The sequence below is a fragment of the Fonsecaea monophora genome (assembly GCF_001642475.1).
Source record: "Fonsecaea monophora strain CBS 269.37 chromosome Unknown Scaff85, whole genome shotgun sequence".
Lineage (NCBI taxonomy): Eukaryota > Fungi > Ascomycota > Eurotiomycetes > Chaetothyriales > Herpotrichiellaceae > Fonsecaea > Fonsecaea monophora.
The window spans coordinates 40549-61297 of record NW_019174016.1 but is presented as its reverse complement, the minus strand read 5'-3'; the positions used below and the strand labels follow the sequence as shown (position 1 = coordinate 61297).

The 20749-nt window shown below is 53.3% G+C and overlaps 8 protein-coding genes across 8 annotated transcripts; 5 read left to right on the top strand and 3 right to left on the bottom strand.

Annotated features, from left to right (window-relative positions):
• Positions 1-622: 622 nt before the first annotated feature.
• AYO21_09087 (hypothetical protein) lies at positions 623-1508 on the top strand (the record flags this gene model as incomplete). The annotated part of the gene is made up of 2 exons (XM_022659025.1): positions 623-631; positions 771-1508. The coding sequence occupies 2 exons, from the start codon at positions 623-625 to the stop codon at positions 1506-1508; spliced, it is 747 nt and encodes a 248-aa protein (XP_022508655.1).
• Positions 1509-1793: 285 nt separating this feature from the next.
• AYO21_09086 (hypothetical protein) lies at positions 1794-3239 on the bottom strand (the record flags this gene model as incomplete). The annotated part of the gene is made up of 1 exon (XM_022659024.1): positions 1794-3239. The coding sequence occupies one exon, from the start codon at positions 3237-3239 to the stop codon at positions 1794-1796; it is 1446 nt and encodes a 481-aa protein (XP_022508654.1).
• Positions 3240-3944: 705 nt separating this feature from the next.
• Positions 3945-5816, top strand: AYO21_09085 (hypothetical protein; the record flags this gene model as incomplete). The annotated part of the gene is made up of 1 exon (XM_022659023.1): positions 3945-5816. One exon carries the CDS (start codon positions 3945-3947, stop codon positions 5814-5816), a length of 1872 nt encoding a protein of 623 aa, XP_022508653.1.
• Positions 5817-5967: 151 nt separating this feature from the next.
• AYO21_09084 (hypothetical protein) lies at positions 5968-7059 on the top strand (the record flags this gene model as incomplete). Its single annotated transcript, XM_022659022.1, has 1 exon — positions 5968-7059. The coding sequence occupies one exon, from the start codon at positions 5968-5970 to the stop codon at positions 7057-7059; it is 1092 nt and encodes a 363-aa protein (XP_022508652.1).
• Positions 7060-8377: 1318 nt separating this feature from the next.
• Positions 8378-10078, top strand: AYO21_09083 (hypothetical protein; the record flags this gene model as incomplete). Its single annotated transcript, XM_022659021.1, has 3 exons — positions 8378-8449; positions 8517-9839; positions 9944-10078. 3 exons carry the CDS (start codon positions 8378-8380, stop codon positions 10076-10078), a joined length of 1530 nt encoding a protein of 509 aa, XP_022508651.1.
• A 1327-nt stretch (positions 10079-11405) lies between these two features.
• On the bottom strand, positions 11406-13410 carry AYO21_09082 (hypothetical protein; the record flags this gene model as incomplete). Its single annotated transcript, XM_022659020.1, has 2 exons — positions 11406-11624; positions 12598-13410. The coding sequence occupies 2 exons, from the start codon at positions 13408-13410 to the stop codon at positions 11406-11408; spliced, it is 1032 nt and encodes a 343-aa protein (XP_022508650.1).
• Positions 13411-14993: 1583 nt separating this feature from the next.
• On the top strand, positions 14994-16824 carry AYO21_09081 (hypothetical protein; the record flags this gene model as incomplete). The annotated part of the gene is made up of 2 exons (XM_022659019.1): positions 14994-15330; positions 15434-16824. 2 exons carry the CDS (start codon positions 14994-14996, stop codon positions 16822-16824), a joined length of 1728 nt encoding a protein of 575 aa, XP_022508649.1.
• A 733-nt stretch (positions 16825-17557) lies between these two features.
• On the bottom strand, positions 17558-20227 carry AYO21_09080 (hypothetical protein; the record flags this gene model as incomplete). The annotated part of the gene is made up of 1 exon (XM_022659018.1): positions 17558-20227. One exon carries the CDS (start codon positions 20225-20227, stop codon positions 17558-17560), a length of 2670 nt encoding a protein of 889 aa, XP_022508648.1.
• Positions 20228-20749: the final 522 nt, after the last annotated feature.

Below are 20749 nucleotides of genomic sequence, written 5' to 3'. Positions count from 1 at the left end.
AAGATGAGCGAGCACGCAAGCTACGGTGAGATAGCCTCGTAGGAACAGCAAGAATGGAGCTCTCGCAATCTGCTACTCGTATCTCTTTCACCGCCATCTTGGGCACAAATCCTCACGTGGTCACGTTGATACGCTCTTGACAAGGAGAAAAAGGAATGGGATGGGGATGACGTAGCCGCGGACCAATGGTTGAGCTGTTGAACCAGCAGGACATGCTGCCGCTCACCCAGGTACCACCAAAAGCCTATAGGAGCCTAAAGCTCTTAGCCCTCCAAGCCCGAAAGCCACCTGGGCCGCCAGAACCACACCCCCCAACTTTCCGGAGCTTTTGAGTGGCTGTGGCGTCTTCCCCAGCTTCGAACACGCCCCCACCATTCACCGTCCGGCGCCAATCGCTGCCCACCGGTGCCCGATCTCTCATGAGCATGTCTTCCCATAAACAAAAAACTTATCAGGGTGTCACATCCCACCCTGCACTCTGACGTTCCTCCCAGTCTTAAACACCACCACCGTATCTCTTTACTGCAAATTTCTTCTTTCGTCCTCACTTATAGACTTCATCTTCATCTGTCTCCTTTCGTTATTCTAGACTCAACACTCAACTACTTACCACAACGTCAACATGGGCAAAGTAAGTTCATGTCTCACCGACTCGTCTACCCTCCCTTACCCCTCCATCTCTGAAACAGGGCGGTTTACCGCTGGTTTCCTTGCCACCGCACCACAAAACAAAGCCTGTCATCAAAAACTGACTAGATACCTCGTTATAGGTCAAGTACATCCTCCTCGACTGCGACAATACTCTCTGCTTGTCCGAGCGCCTTGCGTTTGAGGCCTGCACCGATCTCACCAATGAACTCCTCGAGCTGTACGGCGTCAAAGAACGCTACACGGTCGAGGGCCTCCTCGAAGCCTTTGTCGGTCAGAACTTTCGTGGTATGATGGTTGGTCTCCAGAAGAAGCATGGCTTTGAGATGCCCCCAGACCAGTTGGAGGAATACGTCAACAAGGAACTTGGAGCCGTCACCGCCAAACTCGCTGCCAAGTGTCAACCATGCACTGGTGCCCCTGAGGAGTTGGAGCGTCTGCACAAGGCCGGGTACCCAATGTCGGTTGTCAGCACCTCTGCCAAACCCCGTGTCGTCGCTTCTCTCGAGAAGGTCGGCATCGACCACTATTTCCCCAACGCCCACGTCTACAGCGCTGCCACCTCGCTCAACCCGCCTTCCAGCAAGCCTGACCCCAAGATCTACCTCTATGCTTGCGAACAACTCGGTGTCAAGCCAGAGGAGTGCATCACCGTCGAAGACAGCAAGAGTGGTGCTACCGCTGCCATGCGCGCTGGCATTCCCTGCATTGGCTACGTCGGCGTCTACAAGCTGGAGGATGGTGAGGAGAAGATGAAGCAGATGGCCCAGATTCTCAAGGAACAGTGCAACTGCGTCGAGATCATGTACGAATGGAAGGAATTCCCCAAGATTTTGGAGAAGATCGAGAGCGGCAACTGAATTTGACCTCCTTTGTCGATTCTGGATGAACCGTCACGACCACCACCGGGTGATGAGACGATGAAAACGGAGCATGCGGATACTGTAAACGACCTTGCAAAAAAGAATTGAGCCCAGAGTGAGGAAAGGATAGACAGAGAGGAAAGCGGCCTTTGCGCGACACGTTCTTAGCTAGTCCGCCCTAGTGGAGGTCAGCTCCTCAAGACATCTGACCTAGACGCCCTCGTTTGGCCTGGAATAGAAAATGGGCTTCTTGATACAAGAAAATGATGACATAGATTGGGTTCATGTGTTTTCCGACATTCGGATCTTCTCAACTAACCGTCCGACCATCTCCCTCATCACGTGCTTCTCTCCTGAGTAATCCATATCGAACCAGTAGTTGACGGCTATACAGGGCGCCGTCGTCGGGCATCCGTCGTCACTCTCCCAGAGCCCGCATTCCTGGGTGACGTGGTGGAACCATCCCGCTGGGAGGTAGAGGATTTCGCCCTCCGAGACGGTGACAGTGAGAGGTCGCGTGTATTTATAGTATGGGTATTTCTGGGACGCGGCGGCAGACGGGGGTTTGAGCGGATCGATGGGGATCCAGGGGATACGGTTCATGTCTGCGTCGCCGCCGCTGTTGGGGTCTGGGGCGGTGGCGGTGGTGGTGGTATTGTCGTCGTCGTCATCGTCGTCCATGAGAATCGTAAACTCCGTTTCCTTTTTCTGCCGTTGTGAATCCGACAACGCCCACCGCCCCGTCCGGACTTTCTGGGCGTGTAGACACACCTCCTCGACGGGGTTGTACAGCACGAACCGCTTGCGGCCCTTGACCACCACGTAGAGATTCTCGTACGGGTCGCGGTGCGTGCTGGTCACGGACAGCGCATTGCCGATCCAGATGTTGACGGCCTCGGGGTCGCCGAGCACGGCGGCGCTGAAGGGCGGTGGTGTCGGTGGGAGAGAACCCAGAAGGGAGGATAGCGGTGGGGTGTGCAGGTTGGAATTCTGGGATTGGAGGTAGTGGACTGGTTCTGTTGTCGTTGTTGCTGTGGCTGTGGATGCAGATGTGGATGTGGATTGGTATTGGGGCGGGGCTGAAGGGGAGCGAGGCGAGCGAGGAAGATGTGATGAAGATTGTGATGGCTCTAATGGAGGACAGAGCTTGTCAATCAGTGTGGAAAGCGTCATGTACGTCGAGGCTGGTTGGAGGAAGACTTGTTCTGGTTCATCCCCATCCGCTTCTCGTTGAGGGTGAGACTGAGACTGAGTCCTCGTCCTCCGAGGAAGAGAGTAGAGCGCATCTGCCCTCCCGTCCGGCGTCACAGCGACCTCGACCTCGCCCTGTACAAGCTCGCAGAGACTCTTCTTCGCCCACGAAAAGCACGGCGCCGAAAGAATGGACCGCTGCTCTTCTCGCAGGCGTTGACGTTGGATGCTCTTCTCTGTTTTTCGCGGCGACGAAACCTTTGCGATCTCACCTCCGCTGTTGTCGTTGCCGTAGCTTCCATCCTCGACTTGACTCCCTCCACTCACCGCGCGATCGTCGAGGACGCTGCTGTCAAGCCGATATACGCACGGTCGCCCGCGGGCTACCTGTTGGCTGAATTCGAGGTGTGTTGGGTATTCATAAGTCGGGACTGTGGTGTCTGGATTGAATGAGTGGTAGTCCTCGATCAGAGTGAGGAGGGTTTCAATAGCAAAGTCCTTTGCGCTGCCACCACCGCTGCTGTTCGCAGTCGTCATCGCTTCAAGTCGACGGCGAGGCCTTCCTCTGGTGGCATGTCCATGAAATTTTTGATTGGTAAGAAATCGTCAACGAAGGCTTCTCACGTTCTGTCAAGCCCGAGACTTGGATCCAACGACCCTTTTCTCCATCTATGAGAATGCCGCTGTATCATACGAAGTTCTTCAATTCTGTGATCTGAGCCCCCGACCTCGAATGCAGCTTTGTCAATGCCATTGCTGAAAGAAGACCACGTCAACAGACCCAGGTCGACGAAACTCGATTTCTGCCGAAGTCTCTCCGAACACAACAGCCTATGCCGCTGATGCAAAATCCACTCCACTCGCCCAGAATGCAATTCTATCTCTTAATCTCCAAGTCCCGTCAAAACTCTCGTTGCCCCACGTCTTCCGCAATGAGCTGCTGCATCTTCCAACACTCGTGGGGTCGACTCGTTGACCATGTGGAGAAGGAGGTGGTGTTCAAAAAACCAAGAGAGAAGCAGGCTGAGAACACACACTTAAAGCCTCGGGTACAACTTTGACTACGAAGGCCTGAGAAGTCTTCTCTGTACTTCTCGACCTCAACACGTCCGCGAAACTCGTTGATGACGACTAGTCCTGGCTTGGGCATCACAACCCTTCCCCTACATCGAGGTCTCCAGCTGCATAACGTCGTCTTAGAGACAAAGGGGGTTTCGACAGGAGAGTGTTTTCAGACCAGCTATGGCATCTCAACATGTTGATTCCTCGTCAACTTACCCAGTCGCCATCATTGGAGGCGGCCCGACTGGTTTATCCGCCTCAATCCTGCTATCGCAAAGCAACATCCCCCATATCCTTTTCGAACGATATCCTTCGACATCCATCCACCCAAAAGCATGTGGCTATAATCACCGCACAGTGGAGATTTGGCGTCGCATGGGAATCGAAGAGGAGCTGATCAAGCGACGAGCCCCATCAGACAATGTCAGCAGAACAGCCTGGTATACCAGCTTTGGACCTCACGGGAGGGAAATCATTGGCCGTGACTCCTGGGGCGGCGGAGCATACCAAGAAGAATACGCCTCTGCCTCGCCTTGCCAGTATTCAATATTGCCACAAATCAGACTCGAACCGATATTGCAGAAAAAGGCGTTGGAACTGAACCCCAAAGGAATCTTCTACACTACCGAAGTTCAAAAGGTTGAGGAAGCTGATGATAGTGTCGTTGTCACGTATCTACAGAGAGGCCTAGCACCGATGACGGTCAAAGCACAATATGTTATTAGTGCCGACGGTGGCCGCATGGTGACAGATCACCTGGGGATAGGCTGGGAGGGCGAGCGGGATATTGTTGATATGGTATCTGCTCACGTTCGAGCTCCTATATCTCTCGCACACCCTGATATCCGCAACTTCATCACCTGGTTCGTCAACCCAAAGCTGGGTGGCACCATTGGTTCAGGATACCTTTACCACTTAGGCCCCTATCCCATGACGCCTGACACAGAGGAATGGGTCTTCGCATGTGCTCTTAGCCCGACAGATCCAAAACGTCTCGATGAGTCGGCAATGTTGAAGCGCATGCAAAATACGTTGCAGATTCCTGACCTCAAAGTTGAGCTACTGTCCACAAACCACTGGTACGTGAACGCGCTATGTGCTACACGATATCGCAGCAAGAAATCCACAGGCCGAGTATTTCTGGTCGGGGATGCCGCGCACCGCATTCCTCCTTGGGGGGCGTTGGGACTTAACACGGGCATTCAAGACGTGGATAATCTGGTGTGGAAGCTGAATTTCGCCATCAACGGAATTCCGTCAGCCATCGGGGTGGAGAGTGACTGCAACGCACTTCTCGATACGTACGACACCGAGCGTCGACCGATTGGTCAACGTGTGCGAGACCGCGCGTTGCATAACCTACAGGCTTTCGGCCTAGTCATGGACAAAGCCATCGGCGTCTCTGCTGCAAATAGCCAAAGCGAAAATGTTGCAAATATGGATTCGTTCTTTGATTTGTCGCCAGAAAATACCGACGGCGCAATGCGCCGAGAAGCAGTCCAGGACGCGCAGAAGATCCTTGACAACGAATTCCACGCCCTGGGAGCCGAGATTGGCTGGTTCTATCCCGACATCGATGTCGGCGGGGAAGGCAAAGAGAGTAACCACGGCGGACAGCTCACGGACACTGGCGAGATGGATTTATTGTTTTACCATCCCTCGACAATCCCGGGACATCACCTGCCACACGCGTGGTTGGCCAAGGGGAAAGAGAGGTTGTCAATTAGAGATTTAGTCAAGTACGACAGATTCATCCTTATTACCTCAAGGCCGGAGTTGTGGAGACTGGCTGTGGAAGAATTGAATGGATTGGTGACCTTGATTGGCATCTCAGATACGAGCGAAGTGGCAGATGATAAGACTTTCTGGAAGGGTATAGATGGGAAATGGGCCTCTCAACGTGGTGTTGGTAGCTCTGGCGCAGTGCTGGTTCGTCCTGACGGGATAGTTGTCTGGCGGGCGCAAGAATTCGATCAGGACAGCCACGGTAAGATTGGATGGCTGCGAGATGTCCTGCGCAAGGCTTTCTGCGTTGATAACTCACCTTCATAGATGAGGCTGGGTGCCTAAATTACCCCGCATGACGCTACCAGAGCTCTTGATCTTGCTGACAATAGAGCTGTTCTATGCCTGACAAATCTCTCTGCAGTTGACCACTTCCCGAAGCAAAGTCCTCGATCACACTCAGTTACCAGCAACAGACATGCAACTCGTCAATTATGCAGCCTGGATTCCCTCTGAGAATGCCCATCTTGTAGTCGCCACGGCACCTTTTCCGGATCTCTCGCCCGATGAGCTCATCATCACGAATCGCGCCGTAGCTGTCAACCCGGTCGACTGGAAGATCCAGGCGTCGGGCGGCTTCGGTCTCCAGTACCCGGGGATTCTGGGAGAAGACATCGCTGGTGAAGTCCTGGAGGTGGGTAAGAATGTGAAGCGGTTCAAAAAAGGCGATCGCGTCATTGCCCACGCGCTGGGACTCGGGAACGGGAGTGCCTATGGCGGGTTTCAACTCTATCCACGGGCCAAGGTTGAGACGGTCGCAAAGATTCCTTCCAGTATAGGGTTCCAGACCGGAGTGGTGCTGCCGTTGAGTGTCTCGACAGCAGCGGCTGGGCTGTACCTGAAAGGGACGCTGGGGCTGAAGTATCCCAAGGTTGCGAACACATTGGCAAATCAGACGTCGACACTGGAGAGGAAGAATACGTCTGATAGTGCGGGAGAAAGGACCAAGAAGAATGCCATTCTCCTCCTCTGGGGCGGGTCATCATCGGTCGGCTCGTCGGTCATCCAACTTGCTGTGGCTTCTGGCTATAACGTCGTCACCACGGCCTCGCCAGCAAATTACTCCTATTGCAAAGACCTCGGAGCCTCACTCGTGCTCGACTACCACAACCCCGATGTCGTGCCGATACTTGTATCGTTGCTCAAAGAACATGGGGTGCCTGTCGTTGGCGCTTATGACGCCATCGGAACTGACGCGACTGTCCGACAATGCGCGGCGGTGCTGCACGGTCTAGGTGGTGGTACGGTAGCGAGCGTGGTATCTACACCTTCAGATCTCCCTAAAGATGTCAAAGCCGTGAGAATTTCGAGCACCGACGTCGTAGGCCAGGAGGGGGGTGCCGTGGCAAAGACCATCTGGGGAGAATATGTGCCCTCGGCCTTGCAGAGAGGGTCATTCAAGGCGGCGCCTTCAGAGCTCGTGGTGGGACATGGGCTGTACTCTGTCCAAGGTGGCCTTGACAAGCAGAAGAGCGGGGTGAGCGCGCAGAAGGTTGTTATAACGCTATGAGTGAAAGGCAGAAGTCGAGCATCTGCTGGCACGTGGCTGCTTCGGTGCGACATGCTGTTTTGGATGTAACCACCGATGCCTAACCTCATTTAAACGGGGGCTAGCGACAAATTAGGAACAATAGCCGGAGGCGGGGAAAGCGGGGCAAGCGAACTCCCTCCGTCACGATTGTCTCAAAAGGGCAGCCACGAGGCACCTATTCTTACCAAGCGAGGTTCAGGGCAAACTTGAGGGCATTCTGCCTGGCTGAAAGCAACAAAGTTCAAAGCTGTGTGGGAAAATGCGGAAATAACAGATTCTCCGAGTCCCAAAGTTAGCCTGTTCTAGGCCCCAGGACGAAGCCGATCATTTGTGCCGGTGGTTTGCCTGCGCCCTCTTTGTTTCAGCTGCAGTGCACGTCACCATTCAGACTTGCGCCCTTCCTCCAATTGAGCGGATCCCCCAGGAAAGGAAGTAACGACACGAGGCGCCAAGGGTCCTGCAGCAGGAAGGATGCCCTGAGGCGACTCGCGCCTGACTAGAATAGGACAGGCGTGCCTCGTGACCACCAGCTCAGATGCTCGATATGAACGTGGACATCCCGTCTGGCGTTGCATTACCAACCTCATCCCAAGGGAGCCGATTTCTTGGTCCATTTCTTATACCATTTGCTTCTGCAGCACACCTAATCTCGACCATCATATATCTTGGAATCCGAGTACTATTCTTTGGTTGCCGAAATCAATACCTTTGCCTCGTGAAGTTGAACATCCGCCCGACAGTGCAACGACCTCTCGCGACTCTAGACCATGATAGTCCACATATCCAGAGGAATTGTATCTTCTGACCAGACCTGTCGATCGACTGTTAATCCATGCAACGGTTGTGGGCTCCAGATCCATCAGGGACCATCAATCCAGCAAAACTTACACAGCGCGCTGTGGGAGTCTCTCCGCTTATCCATGAGGATGTCGATGTCTTGTGTAACCCGCCTCCAATTGACGGGCAAGAAACGACAAACACTACAGGCCAAGATGATCTTATAGCCTCATCTACATTGCCTGCACCGTCAATACCTCGTCCGTCCATTCCCCTTCCTCGAATCTGCTCTGACTGGGAAGGCTATGACACTTTCCTGAGTGAAAGTGAAAGATACCAGGAGTACAGGCTAAGGTTTGAGGCCCTTTATATTCCCAAGAAACGCCCTTCTACTGCGAGGTCGAGACGAATCTCCCATCATGGCTATTTCCGCAGTCAGACGTGGCGTGGGAAAAGGTTACACATACCCCGGGATCCCAAGGCAGGCTTCGACGCGACGGTCGTGATAGATCGGGGTAGAATGTCTATTTATGACGTTTACCTTCTGCGAGTCGACATCATGAAGAACATCAACTCCTTCCGAAGACACCAGGTATGTCAAGGCGCAAAGGCATTGTCTTGACGGAGGCAGGCTGGCTTATGAATGTGTCACTGGATAGGTCGTATACTACCCGGAAACTGAAACATACGCCTTCTACACTCGTGAAGGTCGCGTTGGACTCGAGGGGCGCGGAAGAGTCGAAATTGAATCTAACTGCTTCACCACTGTCGCTGACAGATTTCGCAAGTCTTTTCATGACGAAACGCACTCGAATTGGACCAGAAGGTACGAAGCTCTGTTGAGATGCTACCGGAAATATGCTTTCGTTGAGCTCGATTACCACAAGACCTCGGCCTCTCTTTTGGAACTCCCCGCGTACACGACGATCAACGCGAAGGTCAACGAGGAGGTCAAGGATTTGATGGAGTACATACTCTTTGGAGGCCCCGCGAGCAGTCGAACCACCAGCAGCGAGAACCCAAGCGCGTCTAGATCATGGCTAGCATTTACGGCTCCGTACGAGCAGCTCAGTTCGTGGGCAGTCTTCTCAGCATTCAAGACTTTAGAGTATATCCGTAAGCACATCGAGTCCGGCAATGCCATCAACTGGATGACCATACTCAGGCTCTCGTCGCTGTACCGCAGTCAGATTCCGTTCTGCTGCGCTGAGGACCGCCCCCCAGTGATCTCAAGCTACCACGCGCTCTTCCTCGAGGCGAAATTTCTGTACTGCCTGTGGCCGCAACAGGAGATCGCTGCCATGGCGAAGGCAATGCACTGCCGGGGATCCCTGCAATTGGATACGCACAGGACTCTTGCCCAACCTCTGTACCAGGCTTATAGCTCTCTGCGGCACGGGTTCCGCCGCCTGACGGACTCGTCAACCACGGAGTTCCGTCAGCTAAGAAACTATCTGGAGAGATCGTGCCACCATATTCACTGCTTGAACGTGGAGCTAGAGGACATATACAGGCTGTTCGTGAAAGCCCAGCTGCCGAACCCGTACCGCGACTGGATTGAGAGCAAGCAGACCGTCCCTGATCCATCCGGTGCTGAATTGCGGGTGCTACTGTGGCACGGCACGGCGCTGGACTCGCTGCTCGGCATCCTGGAGCTGGGTCTGCAAGTCCGCCGCCCGGGAGCTACATGGACGGGCACCATGTTTGGCAATGCCATCTACCTGGCCGACGCGTCGAGCAAGTCTGCTGGCTTCTGCAAGTCTGACGCCTGGGGTGGCCAGGGTATCCTACTCCTTTGCGAGGCTGACATCGGTGGGGGGCTCATCCGCTCGACGACCAGCATCTACAACGGTCACGAGATCATCAATCAATCTGGTGGTCGATACCGCTGCATCCAGGGGCTCGGCCGCACCGGTCCGTCCAGATGGAGGGAGGTTGATTGGGAGTTGGACCCGCCCTTGAGTGGCCGCGTGCCCTTGATTGTACGTGGCTGCTCTGTTTCGTAATAATGGTGCATCCTCGCAGGTCTAGAGACTACTGCAGGACACGATGGGCTTACTGACTTTGTACACTAACACCTCTGTAGCCCGAAACGAGAATTCCCTATGGTCACACCCACTCTCGAGGCATCTTGGGATTCAACGAGTATGCTCTTTACGATCCGTCGCACGTGCTGTTGCGGTACCTGTTCCGAGTCAAGATTAAGCGACGATTTCACTAGCAGCTCCTTCTCCGGGGAAGACCTGGACGATTGTTGTTATTGTTGACAACTTGAACGAGTGGCATTAGACGTCTTATGGAGGCCTTGTGTTCAGTAGGCGAGTTTCAGGTCTTGTCTGAGTGTTCTGGACTCTTTTGGGGTGGTGATCGATCAAGTGACTGGTTTCATCTTACTGGTGTCCTCAAAACGTGTGGGATCGTTCTGGACGGAATAGGGCTTTACAGTACCTTAGTGCTTTGACGGAGGTGTACGGTTTTGGTTCAACGGTCCAAGGGGTCATGACTGGTAGGCGGTAGGTTATTTTTTAATTGATGCTGTTCCCTAAAAAAGGGGTTACAATATAGTACATTGAACGCACAAAAACGATCGAGGCTATGCTATGAATTATATATCTAGGCTGTCTCGTAGAAGAGGTTAGATCAATCGCCTCACTCATTCCACCGGTTGACCATGTAAATATGTCTACAACATCGCCGGGTCAGCAAGTCAGCGAGTTCGTAACTCGGTGATACCATGATACCATGATATCCATTACCCAGTCTCCTCTCCCGACATCTTGTATTTGACCATATGACCACACGAGCCATACGAGCCATATGAGCCTTTTGTGCCATATATATCCAAGTCAAGAGCCACACCTCTTCTTTTTACCCTGTCCCCTATATGGGTTCGTTTGCTCCGGGCCCTAGGCTCTAGGCGATCATCGCCTTTTGTCTTTGTCGTTCCCATAATCCGCTGCAGTTGCTGGGGCCGTTGCCGTGTTTACCATATGCCTCTGGTGCTGGTGCGGGTGCTGGTTCATATCTGCCTCTGCCTCTGCCTCTGATCCAGCCTCTGCCTTTATCTCTGTCGCTGTCTCTGAATCTGCCTCTGGTTTCGGGTTTCGGGTTTCTGGTCTATCGTCTATAATCAACCAAGGTCAGGTTGATTTTTAGGGCTAACTTTTGATCCGGAACTGGAATTGGATTTGTGGTTCGGTTCGATTCAGTTCCATTAATTCGATTTGTGCTGGGTAGCTGGTCGTGGTGGTTGCATACATTGGGATGACCGTCGGAGGGCGTGTGAGTAGGCTCCGAGCGCGGTGGATTCGCCGGAAGAATATGTCATGTCATGTCTTGATATGTCATGCCATATTACGTCGTATCGTTCCAGATCATATCATATCATGTTAGGCTGGGGCGGGATGAGATGTGACGGGACGAGACTGAACTACCACACACACTCTCGACTCGATCCGGCTCGAATCAACTCGAGTGAACTCGCTCTTCTGACTCCGTTGACACCGTCCCATCCCACACGTCTCCTCCAGACGCTACCCCAGCAGCGCCTACCTCAGTCGCTGATTGCCCAGCGCTTCGACGATATTCCTCTCGCGCACCTCGCGCATATAGCGCCTTTGGTCGTCGGACGGAGTGAACGGATCGGCGACGTCTGGTCGCTTGATCAGGAGGCGGTGAACCACGAAGCCCATGGTGACGAGGGCAGCGGCGCTGGCGATGCAGATGGCGACGATGCCTTGGTAGGAGATCATCCTGTTCTCTCTCCGCTATGGATCTGGATCGAGGGAGAGAGGAGGGTTGAGGGGGAGGAGGGGAATGGAGAGGGATCGGTCGATTGATTGATCGATAAAGATTTTGGAAGATCGTAAAAACACAGATAGAGGGCGATGTACTTGTAAGCAAGTGGACAAGTATAAGTAGGAACGGCGAGGGACAGAGCAGTGAGAAAGATGCTGTATGATTGTTGTCGCTCGGCCCCCTTCACTCATTCACTCGACGGTTCGAATTCAAAGGGTAATCCTCTGGTCCGTTCTTTTCTCTTCTTACTGTTATATACTTTTCCAAGCAGAGTTCCTTTATATTGCGCACGCTGGGAGAATGCTCTCGTGCCCCAAGTCATGGATGGGTCTGGTTGTGTGCTGTGACTGGTCAGCTCGGGTTGTGGAGACAGTTGAGGAGCCTCTCAGTGGGTCCGCGGTTCCAGACAGAGAGAAAGGAGAGGCGCGCCATTGGATCCCTTCGAGACATTCAATCTTCTTCGTCTGAGGAAAGGCTTGTTCCCACGAGTCAGGTTGGGGCCAGGCCTCCATCCCGCAATCATTGGTGTGCTCGGGTTGTGGGGAGCTTGACAAGGCCAGAGAATCTTTGTCTCGTTACTTGATGTTTGGCCCATGCGTCGTCACCGACTGCTTTGGTCCGGCCGAAGTTGCAGTCGAGTTGCTTGCGCGAGTTTCCAGAAAGGGACGTTTCGAGGCCTCTTTATGGCAACATCCCCTGCATGTTGGCATAGTATAGGTTTCACTTCGGCTCCCACAGCGGAGAATTCGCTGACAAACTCTCGTTCTCAACCTGGCGAACTCCAGCTCCAGTGCACGTTTTCTTCTCCAGAACGCCCTTCATTTTTCAGTTGAAGTGATGTCTCCGCCTGGTGGCATAGCGCTGTCTCACCAGCAAATACGCCGTGTGGAGGATTGCAACAAGTACAAGAGAACGAACGGACAATTCCCTTCACACCCTCACCAAGTGGTCGACCAACGACCAGACATGGTGCTCGTCTTGCTCCCATTTTTGGACCTGGTGGAATTTTGACGCCCGTCCGTCAGAGTCTGGAAGCTCAATGACTTGACTCCAATGCACTCGATGATTCTCGGGCGGGAGCTCGATATCCGGAGGTTCTGGACAGAAGACCCCGTGAATACTGCCTGATTCCTCGATCCCGACCGACCATTCGGCAATGTCGGCCATTGCGTCGGCTCTCCAAGTATTTTCCACACGAGTCCCATTTCGAAGCAACGCGATTGCCTGTCGCCGAATGACCGGGTGTCGACACTTGACTCCGACCGCAAACAGCGAAGGGATGACTCGCGTCTCAAACATGAAAACGGGCCGCAGCTCGTCGACCCGGGGAGTGACGATGCGACTGGCGTGGTCGACCATGGTCTGGAAGATGGGGAAAAATTTGTCAAAATCCGTTTCATACATGCTCAACCCCGTGCACACCAAGATGAAATAATAGCTGTACACCACATGGAGCAGCGAATAAGGCTCTACTTCGTGTTGGAGAGGTGGTCTGCTGGGACACCGGAACCTCTCTTCAAAAGCCGTGTGCCACTTGAGAAAGTCCGTTCGAAGTCGTTCCTGTCGGGTAACCAGATCCGAGGAGGGCGTCCAGTCTTTTGGTTTGCTGATTCTGATTTCCCTCGTGTCGACAATAAAATCGTGGGCGGCAAAGAGTAAGACGTAAAGTCCGTCTCGAGCATCCGCCAACGTCTCAAACACCATACGACCAAAAGCCCTTTTCCGGTCCAATGGTAGTCTTTGCGATGCAGACATATTTTGTAACAGGTCACCGACTGTACTATGGATTGAGCTCTCTGACTGTGTTGGCGCACAACTCGAATAGTTGGGTTCTGCTGCCGTTTCCAACATGGCGACTGCTCGTTGATAGAGTGCTATTGCCCCGGAAGAGTTGTTTTGCAGGCACTCTATGCAAATGTAGAGGATGCACGATATGACAGTGGTTGTTGATTGATGCGTGGCTCCTTTCAGTAGTGACCGTAGACGAGCAATTGACTTGCCGTACCACGTCAAAGCCCTATGATGTTCTGCATTTGCGACGTTGCTTGCCACTGTACATGTGTTGGATGACTGAAAGTGCTGGATCAGAGACGATAGAGAAATGACGGCGTCCCAGATTACCGGGTCTGAGTGACTGAGCTGAGGAAGAAGCTGGCTCCAGAAATGTTCGTCCACAGTCCGTGAACAATCAGGCACGACTCGCCGCACGAAGAATTCGAAAGATTGAACCTCGATTCTCTCAGACCCTACATATATTTGGGGTCTTTTAACTTGCACCACTGCACGATTTGCGCCTGGTGACCAGGTCTCCCAGGTCAACTTTGTGCCAGAGTGAAGATACCCATCGCATTTTCTCCCGGTAGTCAAGCATCTCTTGCAGGCGGGCCGCTCCTGGCCGCACTTTATTTTTCTGATTTTGCAGGTGATACATCCATCATGAGATTTCCTGCTCCCGAGCTGGCCTTGTCTTAGTCGTGATGTAGGCGGCGTCATGTTCAGAAGTTGGTCTCGTTTTGATAGACGGAGTATCGGCAATCAGGGAGAAAAAGTGGTCCATGAGGATAGCAATACACTGTACTCTGGGTCAAAAAACCCCCAAGCTAAGGAGGGTTTGCACCGCAGAGCGATCCACACATGGCAGTGCCATGGTAAGTCTCATTGATGAGAAAAATGGAAGTTGGATTTGACGTGATGGGGCCAGGAACCTCCCGCTGCTTTTGGAAGATTCTCAACTGGAGCCAAGACCCGGATGGAGTGGTGGACATTAAAGACCAGACAGCCCATATCGAATGAATTGCCGTCATAATGCGATAACTTCTCCGTCGAGTTCTTCTAGATCTTCAGACAGGGCTTGACTGTCGAGATGGGTCGTTGACCGCACCAGATGGGGGCTCTCACCGACACGAGGCTGCCGAACGACGAGGCTGAGCTGTTTCTCGTTCAGCCTTGCGATGGCCCATTTCCCCAAACTTCTGACCAGCTTCACTGGCCACCCAGTTAACAATGGTCACGGACCAACCTCTATGTTGGGATTGTCTTACTATATCAGTCCCACAGGGCCTCGTTCTGGCTACACCTCTGACCGTGGTTAATCCCTCACGCCTCCAACTCAAGCAAGTGCCGTCACTATTTAACCGAATGCCGGCGTTGCCGTATGGGGGAATCGGCGAAACTCCGCCCTCATGAAATCGCCGTGGCCTCCAATATTCGGCTGGATATAAAAGGGATCGTGAGCCTCTCGAAGCAAGCAGAGTCATTCACCTATGTGGGAAAAAAGGCTGGAATGAAATAAGTCAGCACTGGTCAGCAAATATCAACCTCTGTAGTCGATTCGAGCAATGGAGGACAATCTAGATCGCACGTTACTCCTTCCACCGCACACCGGCCCCAATGTCTTTCCCAATAGCCCCTTCTTCAGCAAGCTCCTGCGCCATGCACGGCGCGATCGTCTTGCCCTTCGAGATGTCGATCTGGGACTCGAGAAGACCTATACTGAAATCCTCTCCGATGTGCTGTCCTTCAGGTCTGTGGTCGAGCGGTCGCTGAGTGAGAAGACCATCAGCGCTATCGAAAGGGGTGACGAGGTCTACATTGGAGTGATGGCTGCCGGCGGTTATGAATTTACCGTTGCTGTGCTGACGATCCTCGCCCTTGGAGCCGCTGTGGTTCCTATAGGTAAGTCCGTGCGAATAAAATGCTGTTCTTTGCCTCCCTTGTCATATGCTATGCTACCATGTATCCGTAAAGAAAACTCCGACTGACTCGACACTATTGTAAGCTACCTCTGCACCCGTGGCTGAAGTCGCTTATTTCGTCACAAAATCACGACAAGCACTGCTTCTCGTGAGCGAAGAAGTCCTCCAGCATGGCCGAGACGTTCAGAATTATATCCATTCCGACGCAGGTGTCGATATCTCTATACTCCCCATTCTTTCCAACATTCCACAGTCTTCTGCGCTCTCTGCCTTTGACATGGTACTCTCTTCAACTCGGCGCTTGGACGACTACGCCCCTGGAGTGGTCATCTTCACCTCAGGCACGACGGGCCGGCCCAAAGGCGCTGTAATGCGCCGCTTGTACACGCACGAGAGCGCTCTAGCGATCGGAGAAGGCTACGACGTGTCGCACACGGACGTGCTCCTGCATGTCTTGCCAGTCCACCACACGACCGGCCTGCAGACCTCGTTCTTCGTCTTCCTCGTCGCGGGCGCTTGCATCGAATTCAAGCGCGGCTCGTTCGACCCGGACTGGGTGTGGAAACGGATGTTGCGGGGAGGACTGACCGTCTTGTCTGCGGTGCCGACCATCCTTTTGCGGCTGAAATGGCACTACGAAAAGCATATCGCCCCGCTGCCTCCGACAGAACGACAACAGTACGACGATGCGGCAAACACCTTCCGCGAGGTCATGTGCGGCTCCAGCGCGCTCCAGGACCCTGTGCAAGAGTTCTGGACCACATTGCGCCGAGGCCGACCCATCCTGACACGCTACGGGGCCACCGAATTCCCCGGGTGCCTGAAAGTGCCGTCTAACGCAGGCGATCTTCCTCCCGGGTGCGTGGGCCTGCCCGTGCCGGGCGTGGAATTAAAACTGTCCGAAGGCGACGAGGGCGAACTGCTCGTGCGTTCGCCGTACATGTTCTCCAAGTACCTGTTCGATACGGAGGCGACGCGCCAGGCGCACGACGCCGACGGCTTCTTCAAGACGGGCGACATCCTCCGCCGCGAGGGGCAGTATTACTTCGTCGTGGGCCGCGCCTCGGTCGACATCATCAAGTCCGGCGGCTACAAGATCTCGGCCATCGACGTTGAGAGGGCGTGCTTCAAGCTGCCCTACGTCAGCGAGGTGGCCGTGCTGGGCGTCGAGGACGACGAGTTTGGCCAGCGCGTCGCCGCTGTCGTCGCCCTCAAGACGCCGCCTTCGAACGCGGGCGCTGGAATCCCTCCTCCGAGTTTAACCATCGAGCGCCTCCGAGCAGACCTTCGCGGCGAATTGACCCCGTACAAGCTTCCCACCCTCCTACGAGTCGTGCAGGGCGAGATCCCCAAGGGCGGCACGGGCAAAGTACAGAAGAAAATCCTGGGGCCGCAGATGTTTCCGTCGGACTGGCGGACGCATGCGGACGTGCAGGTCTATGAGCCCAAGCGAGGCAGGGTGGCGAAGCTATGAACTGTCAACTGTGAGCGGTCAACTGCGACTAGATTTACCGGTGTTGTCTGGAGTTCGTCTGCCTTGCAAGAGTGGAGCGGAATATAATAGCAGAGCGAGTTACTGCGCGGGCTCATGGAAGGACATAGAGCGTTTTGAGAGATATATGGAAAAGTCTATCCTAACCAGATACATTTCTCTTTTTCTCTCTAAGATCTACGATTGAGAATTTCTGCAGCCTTGGTCTTCTTATCTTTTTGTTCATGTCGTACCTACCACGCGGCCGCCTCGACCGCTCCACCGTCCGCGTCAGCGGCGAAAAAAAAGAAAAAGAAAAGCTTGTTTTAGCGGTTGCAATTTAAAAAACACCGCCGTCGCAGGATTCGAGTCAATCAAGTTGTAGTTGGCACGAAATAGTCACGAGATGCTTGATAATATCGGAGCAATAACTCGGCATTAGGCATGTGATTGACCAGATCGTCAGTCACAGATAGGTACGTACCTCATGATACTTTCATGATGGACCGTCCTCCGTCGTATTAAGCATTACGTGCGCCGTGCGGGAAGTACAAAACTTCACTCCAGGAAGCAATACACCAAAAAGCTGCTGGCCAGCTCAAAACCCCTTGCTGGCTTCAGCTGATGTCGAGGTTCGTCATAACCAATGCGGCCTTTCATACACTCCAAAACGATTTGTGCGGTTCATAATACCCAAGCCCGCGCTATGCAAACTTGGAGATTATCGTAATACATTTCACTTCTTGCCCTTCTTCCCCTTTCCTTTTGTCGGTTCGTCTGTAGTGCCCAAAATCGCGTCAAAGGTGATGTTCGGATTCAGCGTTGAGGGTGGTCGAGAGCCATTGCGGTACGAGGGTGGCGCATCCATAGCTTCCAGGCCCAAATTGACCGAACTTCGATCTCGACTGATGCTGCGGAAATCGCCAGAGCCAGTAGGAGATGCCGGGCGCAGTAGCGGTGAGTGTAGGGGGCTGACATAAGGAGATTGGGCGGGACTCGCATACGGTGAATATGCGCTGGCTGGCCGCAGCTGCAGCTGGTACCCATTGCCATCCACGCGCTGGGATGTTTCTGTGGTTGCTTCTGGAGTCGATTCTTCAAGCCACTTTGTAGCGGCTGTCCAGCAGTGGCTCCGTCGGTAAATCCCTTCAACACTGTGATCGATCAGGTCTGCCGGAAGACTCACGTAACCACCGCCACTGGCTACGTTGTACCATGCTCGAGACGTAGACTGATCTTCCTTCATCCACGGTCGCCCGCCTCTGGGTGCGACGCACAGGAAATATTCCACACCTTCGGTATGCTTCAGGTCCCTCGCGTCGACCACAGTCATGGGCAGAGCCTGAAGGACGGCGTACATGAACAGCCATTGCCCACATCGCGCGTCTACGACCTGATCAAGGGTTTTTCCTCGACCAAGTTGACGTTCGTAACTGAAGAAATCCTGGATGAAGGTGCTGGCGACGATCGACTCGCGGTTGTAGGACCCCAACAGCACCTCGTTGATCTCGTTCTCTTTCAGCTTTTTGCTTTGAGCGGCTGATTTGTCAGAAATCACCACATGGCGACGATTAAAACTGTTGGAGAACTGTGGAATCAGCGGTGTATCGAACGGGATAGGGGGAATGACTGGTGGTGTGGCACGATCATATTCACTCTCGACCCTTCGGAGCGCATGTTGTATTGTTTCATTCTGGTCGTCAGTTTCGGCATCATCGGCCATTGGCGCCATGTCGACAGTCCTCGTCGTAATAGCTGAACGGTCCACAAAGATATCGTACAAGTCTGTAAAGTCTTTGTACAGCTCCTGTAACAATATCCGATTAAGGCCGCTTTCCTCAAAGTTGTTCTTCTTCGAGGACGCTTTGGGCGGCCAAGCACCGTAACGTCGGCGTAGATAGGCCATAGTAAATCGTCTAAAGTCTAGAAAAGCGGTTTTCCATTCCTTAAACCGAATCAGTTTAGCTTCAGTCGAAGTCTGAGAGTTAGCGATCCCAGCGAACATGGAAGGGAAGTCGAAGTCTTCGAGTTTGCCCTTGACCGTTAACAGCCTTTGCTCCATGTCGATCTGGGCTCGCTCCAACCGGTTTATCGTGATCGGTGACATTTTCTCATACTTTGGACTTTTGATTGACTTGATGTCTGCGAGGCGACCGACCGCGTGGCAGAATCCTTCATTGTACAACGGCCATGATTTGAGGTGCTCCCCGAGCACTATGGCCTCGATGGTCTTTTCACGACTGGACCTCACATCAGCCAGTCGGAGCTCGTCACAATATCGCGAAAAGCTGTTGTAGGGCACATCCCCCCATGTAGAGCCGTCCGCATTCGAAAAAGAAAACCTCTTGAGGATGCTGCTGATTCCCATGAATATGGAAAACAGAGTCACTTGTCTAGGCGTCGCGACCAAGGCGCCACCAGCGAGAAAGGCAAAGAAATTGCGATAAAGGACTACAAGTTCGAGATCATCCCCGTGCAGCTCTGTCCCTGGTTGCAATATGTCTACTTCAAACCCAAGGGGCAGATAGACATGCTTTTCTTGATTGATTGAAGTGACGATATTGGGGACAGAGAAATTTGTGGGACGGTAAATTGAGCTCCCTTGTGACGATGGACGTGGATGCATTGGGCTCATTGACATTTCTGAGAACGCTGTCTGCATCTGAGGAATGTCGCTGTTCCTCTCCACTGGTGACGTTGGAGAATTCATCCGCAGATTGACGAGCGACCTTGAGTCGGCGAGAAGAGTAGAGTCGATACGGAAACAAGGCCCTTTTCCCGAGGACGGGGGATAGAGGTATACGACTGTATCGCCATAATCACTCCAGAGTTCCGTAACTCTATCACCCTTCAACAGCGGCGTGAGGTCGTATGCAACATGCTCCCGTAAGCCAGCGATCCACGCCTTGGAAGGCCCTTCGCCGTCGGTAAATTTGTGTTTATCTGCTTTTCCATGGAGCCAACTCTTCTTCTTTGCAATCTTTGCGGAGGGAGGAGTCGCAGGATGACACGGGGAGCCAGCCGTACCGGGTGGTATCAACAAGTTGGGCGTCTGAGGTCGACTTCTGCTAGCATCCCTGCTCCGCACTAGACTATGGGGACTGCTATTCCGACTTCCAGGAACACTATCGGCTGCGCTATGATGGCTGCTCGGAGGACGCACTGCGCCAGAGTCGGAGAGAAGAGGAGGAGGCGCAAGTGGGGGCAAGTCAGCGTTGAGATCGACCTCGGATGAAGAGGTAATGCGGTGCTTGTGCAGTTTGTGTGATATAGCGTGGCTAGCAGACTGAGGTGCAATATGAGGAGAAACAGTAGTCGCAGTGGGCATCATTGGAGGTGAATCGGGATTGATCTTGTCGGCGGAATCGCGCGATAGAGAAAATAAGGATGACAACCGCTTCGCCATGTTGCTGGTATGCCGCCTCTAAACACACGGACACATTCCCCAAGGAGATCTGATATATTCCTTCTTGTTTCCCGCTCAGGCCAATTAACGAATGTGATGCTATTCAGCTCTTCGACCAGTGAATGTCATGGCGGCAGGTCACTTGTGCCCGTGATGAATGGCGCAGCTTTTCCAGGTTGCTAAATACAGCTCAATGTGTTGTCGTGTCACCATATTCAAGGAGAGGTGACTACCGGGTAGGAAACTCGAGGGTCTAAGAGGGTCAGAGAATGAAAAGGGTAAATCAGATAGGTCATGCATGTCCTAACACCCCGGAAAAGCGTTTGCAAGGGGGATGACAGGTGAGCCGCATGTGTGCGTATGGTGAGTGGCTGTGAATAGGTGAGGCAAATAATCCTGCCATGTAACGAGGTGGGCGGTGATGCTAGTCGTAGTGAGAATGATGAGCAGGTGAATGGAGACTTGTGCATCCGGAAGGACAAGGATGAGGTCCGCGATCCTCTCTTGGAGACGCCTAGACGT